Source organism: Pongo pygmaeus, chromosome Y, assembly GCF_028885625.2.
Source record: "Pongo pygmaeus isolate AG05252 chromosome Y, NHGRI_mPonPyg2-v2.0_pri, whole genome shotgun sequence".
Lineage (NCBI taxonomy): Eukaryota > Metazoa > Chordata > Mammalia > Primates > Hominidae > Pongo > Pongo pygmaeus.
The window spans coordinates 14,280,710-14,287,487 of NC_072397.2; the positions used below are offsets into that span (position 1 = coordinate 14,280,710).

Sequence of the window (6,778 nt, forward strand, 5' to 3'; positions counted from 1 at the left end):
ACCATTTCATATGACAGTTTCAAATAAACATACAATTTTTAAAACGCCTTAAGAGAATAAATGTCAATAAACTATTTTATTATAAAGCGGTGCTTTTCATTTCTATCAAAGTCTTTTTCATGACACAGGAAAGAATGCAACATCGTTTGGTAAGTTAAGGAAAAATATATATGTGCACATATATATATATATAAATTTATAAATATGAAAATCGCAATGAATGCTGACGATGAGTTGAAAGATAGAAATTAGAGGCACGGAGACTACAGTCCATGAATTGAAACCTTCACTGCATGTTTGAAAAGAAGACGTGAGGAGGTAGAAGAAAAAAGCAAAAAACTCAAAGCCATGCCAGGGCCATGGGTCACACCTGTCATTCCGGCACTTTGGTAGGCTGAGGTGGGAGGATTGCCTGCACTCAGGAGTTCCAGAGGAGCCTGGGGCAACATGGGCCCATATCCAAAAAGTAATCAATTGCTAAATTAATACATAGCTGGGAAGGGTTGCATGCACCTCTAGTGCCAGCTGTGTGAGAGTCTGAGTTGAGAGGATCACATGGGTGTGTGGTGTCTGGGATGCAGTGGGCTAAGACCCTGGGGCTGCTGTCCAACCTAGAAGACAGAGTAAGACCCATTCTCGGAAAACCAACAAAAAAAGAGTCACATTCGGCAAATTAAAACTACGTAGTGTGAGGAGAATCAAAATAAATGAAACATCATTAGAGCCTACGCGATCCGATGGAGGAAACCAGCTTTCACATAATAACAGCGCCAGATGGGGAGAACAATAAGAAAGGGCAGAGAGAACACTGTAAGTAATAATACACCAAACTCCCCAAATGACTTAAAAGACATAAATGTAAAAAGAGTGCTCCTTTTCCATTCAAAGCCCTTAATAACAAGTGCAAGTGTCTTTTTCTGAATCCCTGACACGCATTCAGCTAGCCTGAACCTCTTGGTGAAGTTCCCAGACCACGATGTGCCCTTTCTATATGCTCTCATTTTCTTATTTCCTATCACTTATCTGTAGCAGGTCATAACGAATCATGATTGTTTGACATTCTTTGACACAATGAATAATTCAGGTATGAGTTCATTAAACAATAGTTTATGACATGTCGTGAAGAAATTCTGTACGCATGATGTTGGTTAAAAGATAATACAAAACTGAAATGGAGGAAGAAGAACATTTTCTACGTTTCATCATCGTGCTTGTGTTTACGCAGCATGTATCTACGAACTATAGCTGTCTGCTGGAAAATCATCTGACACAATCACTTGAAAGTTCTCCTTCCGCTTGGGAGACCACAGGCATACCCACTTTTTCACTTTTCCACCTTTTCGATACACTGAGCGGGATGAGTGGAATCCATGGGACTTTTGGCTTTGCTGCAATGCTCAGTATTTGTTTTTAACACTGTCATTGCTAGATTGGCCTGAAATAAACCGTTCATTATGGCTCACAAAAAGAACTCATCTCTTTCAGCTCAGAGTCTTTCAAAGAGGAATTTCATCCAGACATTCTGATGTCTGACGCCACTGCCAAGAGATTCAGAATTACAAACTAAATTCAGATAGAGAACAGAAAGGTAGATGATACAGACGGAGAGAGTGTGGTGGGGAAGGAAGGGAAAGAAGAAAGGAAGGGTGTAAAGGAAAGGAAGGAAGAAAGGAAGGGAGAGAGAGTGACAGATGTTCAAAGACACAGATACAAATTCTAGCATGGTTGTAGAGATAGGCATGTACAAATTACCGCAGGTAGTGTGGAAAAATATGGGGAGACATAGGTGGAGTCAGAGGAAAGATACAAACCCACGCAGAGAAATAAACATACACAACTACAAACACACTAAAAACTACAAACACACACTTGGTACTTTAAACATGAAAAAGACCCTGACAGTAGATGTAACAGAGGTGTTTCAGAGTTACTGAGGCAGAATACAAATCCGTCAGTACCCTTAGCGTTTGTGGCCCATGTGCACGGATATTCAGTGGAAGAAGCGTTAGACAGCCTGTACAATTCAGCACAATTCAGCACCATCTCTGATAATACCAAAACAATGGTATTATCAGTGTGCCCAGGAGCAGGGGCAAAACTGGGCTATAGATTTTCAAAGCTCAACTGCTGATACCGAGCAGGAGGTGTGGAATGCGTATTGAAGGCAGTACAACAGATTCATGAACTTTGACTGTCAAACCTTCCTCCCTGAAACAACATAGCTCTTCTCACAGAAGCTGTGCCGACCAGAGTACATATGGGACAGGAATGTTAGCACTCTACTAGTGTGTGGCCAACATGGATGCTCATGTTGGAACTGTTTTTTCTGGGAACCGGGAAGAAAGTTCTGCCGCCGACACTGAAATCCTCCTCACCCATCAGTGACACAGGCAACCCCTCGTCTTGTGCATAGACACAGGTGTTCATGGGAAGCCGCCACCCACCCGTGAATGAAAACTGTATGTGTTGTCCTCCTGTGTGAGGCTTGCAACACATACTGTGCAACTATCTGCTCTTTACATTATTAAACTTAGGCAAAGTATGCTGAAAAGGCCACAGAAAATCAGAGGGCCCTGGGCTCCAGAAACAATCTGCAGTGCCAATCACTGGGGAGAATAGAGCCTCACTAGAGTTTGCAAGAGCACAAAATGCACTCGTAATGTTGGTAGCTACATACACTACTGGTTCCTCACCTAACATACAATCGTGGAGAAAAGCTTAACCCAACTAAAGATGTAAACATCAACAAGAGCGTCCATATCCTGTGTCATCAAGTGACAAGACAGTCCATGCGTGGATTCCCCAGCAATCTTATATTCCACAAATCCAACCCCTTTCCCCGCACTTCTGCCAGTCTGTGTTTTCCCTTAGTCATCTACGCCAAAAAGCATATCCTGAATGCTTTCCCACATGCCTCTGTCACCTTTCCCACAGTCCCTCCGTACACCTTACCTGCCCATTTCTTCTCACGTTGATGTGTGAGAAGTTCTGAGGGGCTGATTGTCCCAGAAAAGGATTATGCATTCACCTTTAAAAGAACGTGAATTCAACAAGAAAGGGAACTTCAAGATTTCCATCATCCTGTGCTTATCTATTGTGTATGATGATACCCAAAATGAAGGATTTTAGAGGTCCCAGCAAACTGGGCTGTGGAAACCTTAACCCCTTTCCTTGAACTACTTCTGCTTCCATAGGACAAAGTAAGTTTCCAACTAAGCTGTCTTTTGCTTTGACCTCCCCAACTCTGTCCTGTAGGAAGAATCCCAACACATTCCACACCCATTCACTCCACAATTTTAGAGGCCCAGCTCCAACACAGACGGGTCAGTTCCATGAAGAAAATAAAGCATATTGATTGATCAATTCAATATGACACCCAAATCCAGGGGATAAACGTACACACACACACAGAAACAAACACACACACACACAGTCAAACATTCTTGAGAATATTTATTTGGCATTCCATACAATCCAAGTTTACCCCCTTTTCCTGTCTGATTTTTTTGTGACTGGGTCGGTTTTTCCTTTACTTCCTGGGCATAAGACCATGCTGAGTACTGACATCCTGCATACGGTAGTAACTTTTTAGGAGTTCTGCTGTTTTAAGTAAGGTCCGATGCTCCCTCACAGTCAACTCAACATCTGGGAGTCCCCTAGAGAAACACAAACGCATGTCAAAACGCATTTCTCTCAGCCATACTTTGAAATGTTTTAATTGCAGGGCCCGCTGAGAAAAGGATATCCCTTCCCCATTTGTGATCTCTTAAACTTCCTCCTACCATGGGTTACAAACTGTTCTCCGCAATACCTGCCCCATTCCCAGTACTCTCTGTGAGGGGAGTCAGCTAACAAGATGCATTGTACACTAAAAGCACACAGAAATCTGATGCGGCAATAGCTCAAGGAAATCCATCAATCTAAACAATCCTTTGCGGTCTAGGACAGGGATGACCAGGAGGCACATTCAGGGAGCCCAATCTCATGGAGTAGGTAGGATGACTGCCGCTGGGGTTGACGGCCATGGAATCAAGGGCTACAGATTGAAGTGAATGATTTTCAGCTTCACTTCTCAGTGATTCTGGAAATGGACTATGCTCCCCTGGGCTTAAGACTCACAGCTATAACCTGCCTTGCAGTGCAGTCTCTAATCTGCCTTTTTCAGCCCAATGCCATGAATGTCCTGGATTCTGTCACTCTCTCTCGTCCTCTCAAGGAATTTCTACATATAGGAAAGCAGCCTCAATTTCTACATTTCTGAAACGAGCGTCCAGGCTCCCTGAATAGGCAGGTGTGTCAACCCCCTCATAGTGGGCATCAAACAGCTCCAGTTCCAACTGAACGGCTCACCTGAAATCTCTGTTCCCTCTTCAGGTGGCTTCATCCTCTTGTAGTACGGCAGGGGATTGCGCCACAGGTCCTTACATAGGATCTGTCAGGGGAATCAATCGGCAAACGCCTCATCAGGGCTCAGACTGGTGACCCAAACAGGTGGGAACACACCAGGGTCATTGCTGATGTTTCCCAGTGAGGACCCACCTCAGCAATCCTATTAGATCCTGCGAAGTTGTGGTCAGAAAACCAGTTGAAGAAGTTAAGGCTGCTGTTGTGGTGTCTGCGGCGATAGGCCTCAACTTCATAATCTGGATACCACTGAATTGGAGTGGAATGAGAAGCCCTGTATTCTACAGAGACAGAAAGTTTTGTGGGAAGGGGACTGGATCACGTTGGCAATGATCCACCCACCATCTTCCTTCCACTACCCATCCTGGGAGCCACCTGTCACCTGTGATGTTCACCAGATATTCCTTGGTAATCACTTTATTCTGGAAGTAGGGGTTACTCCGAAAGAACAACATGATCCTGCAGAGATGAACGGGATGCTTCACTTCTTCCACCTGTCAGGACAAGGTGGAGAAAGTTTAAATACCTTTTTGGGTGAGGTGCCAACTGTTGCTCACAGGAACCAATTATTTCCCTTACCCTCCCCCACTAAACCCTCTAGCCTCAGTCTTGCTGTCCTCACCTCCAAGTTGATCATGTAGCTCAGCATGTCTTCATCTTGGTCAGTGATCAGGGCTGACATCTGGGGGTGGTTTGCAATCTGATTTAGGTCAAAGAGCCTTTACATGCGGTGGAAGGAGAAGCTAGGAGCAACAGGGAAGAAGGCCTAAGAGCACCCAGAGGCTGGGGTAGGGGATTTCTCAGATCTGCTTCCATGTATGACCTCCTTTCGCCTCCCCCTACCCCTAAAATAAGGCCCCTTGGCTTCACAGAGGGTGTATAATTCTGAGGCTGACTGCACTGACATGCGGAGGTGCGATTTGCAGAGACTTGCTGGTGTCTGAGGAGTGGCAGAACCTGCTTATAGCCGAAGACGCCCAGTCCCAGATCGGACTAGAAAGGGGGAGCAATCACACTGCCTTAAAAATAGCTTGATGCACACAAAAACCTATTCTGGTCTGAACTCGCTTCTGTTCTTCAAAAACATGCCCCAAACGTCTGCTGCTCGGCATCACCAAGGGTTTCTCTGCCGCACGCAGGAAAATAGTACCCACGCCTGCTGCAGTTTTCCCTAGCCACATTTGTCCGGGGCAACTCACCTTTGTTCCCCAAAGGTGGCGTCACATCGATGCCAAGCTGCCCATAAGTTACTTACACTTCCCCGAGAGCACCTCTCCACCAGAAAGGCAGAAGAAACACTGAGAAGGATACAACATTGGCCCAGAAGCCAGGGACGCTCTGGATGACCGCGCCTCTGCAGTCTAGGTGGGCCTTGCGCCTCCGCTCCATCTTTTCCCTCTGCCGAGAAAAGGCCTTCCTGGCTTGGGCATTAACCGGCCCCAGCTCCACCTGAACGGCCAGCAGCTCCTCCAGTGCAGACTCTGGGGTCATGGGCCCAGGGCCAGGCTGTGCCCGCTGGGCCTCCTCCTGCGGCTCCACGAGGCCCTCCTCCTGGGCCACCACCTCCACCTCCGCCATTATGTCATCCAACACCAGCACCGCCTCCTCCCCCAAAGCCACCTGCTCACTCTCCACCCCGGCCGCCCCCTCCTGTACAGCCTCCATCCTGAAGACGGTGCCCTCCTCCGCACTCCCACTGAGCAAGGCCTATGCTGCCCGAACCGAGCCACACGAACCCGGCCGCAGCCTTTATTGCACCCAGTGGGTCAGCGGGCCCTCAGTGCGCATGCGCGGGGCTCCCGGGCGCCCCCTAATGGACTGCGCGGGAAGAGCGCGGGGAGCCGCGCTGCGACCGCCTTCCTCCCATGCTGGCCAATGAATGGGAGGGCGGTGGGCGTCTCCCTGGGCGGCACAGCCACTGGTGGGCCTGCATCTCCAACTCCCCCTAACGCCAACTCCTCTCCCCAAACCTCCTCCGAGAAGCCCTTGGAGCTTGTGCCCGGTAGCTCGGCATCCTGGGACAGACGGGCTGCGTGGCATTTGGAATTGTGGGCACGGCAGCCCTGTGTCCTGACATCCTGAGTGTGGCAAGCCATGAAAATCTCTATGTGTCATGAACACATGAAACATCTCTCTTCGTTAGGCAGGCCAGCTGGATGGTACGGAAGCAATACTGCAGATCCAGAGAACTCTCTCTGATTGCTGGGGCCAGGTTGACAGGGGCGGCCTAGGGGAAGTGAGTCGGGCCGGGCACGTGGGAGGAAAGTCGCCTCCTTGTGCTAAGGTGAAATTGATCTGTTGTAGAGGCCAGAACCCCGGCACACACTATCGCAGGTCGAGGCAAATACAGGCTCTGCGTACCATGCTTCCTCCC

At 47.8% G+C, this 6,778-nt stretch overlaps 1 protein-coding gene across 1 annotated transcript; it reads right to left on the minus strand.

Moving 5' to 3' along the window:
* Positions 1–3,435: 3,435 nt before the first annotated feature.
* On the minus strand, positions 3,436–6,226 carry LOC129025818 (testis-specific Y-encoded protein 3-like). Its single transcript, XM_054473383.2, has 6 exons — positions 5,716–6,226; positions 5,027–5,104; positions 4,787–4,898; positions 4,540–4,685; positions 4,351–4,432; positions 3,436–3,656 (listed from the first exon to the last, which is right to left on the minus strand). The coding sequence occupies exons 1-6, from the start codon at positions 6,067–6,069 to the stop codon at positions 3,634–3,636; spliced, it is 795 nt and encodes a 264-aa protein (XP_054329358.1). The 5' UTR covers positions 6,070–6,226; the 3' UTR covers positions 3,436–3,633.
* Positions 6,227–6,778: the final 552 nt, after the last annotated feature.

Excerpts from the sequence above, each read along its gene's own strand:
- LOC129025818 (XM_054473383.2), bottom strand. The coding sequence starts at position 6,069 with ATGGAGGCTGTACAGGAGGGGGCGGCCGGGGTGGAGAGTGAGCAGGTG. Across the intron at positions 5,105-5,715 it reads CTGGCTTCTGGGCCAATGTT|ATTGCAAACCACCCCCAGAT; the intron begins GTATCCTTCTCA and ends GACCTAAATCAG. Across the intron at positions 4,686-4,786 it reads ATATCTGGTGAACATCACAG|AATACAGGGCTTCTCATTCC; the intron begins GTGACAGGTGGC and ends CTGTCTCTGTAG.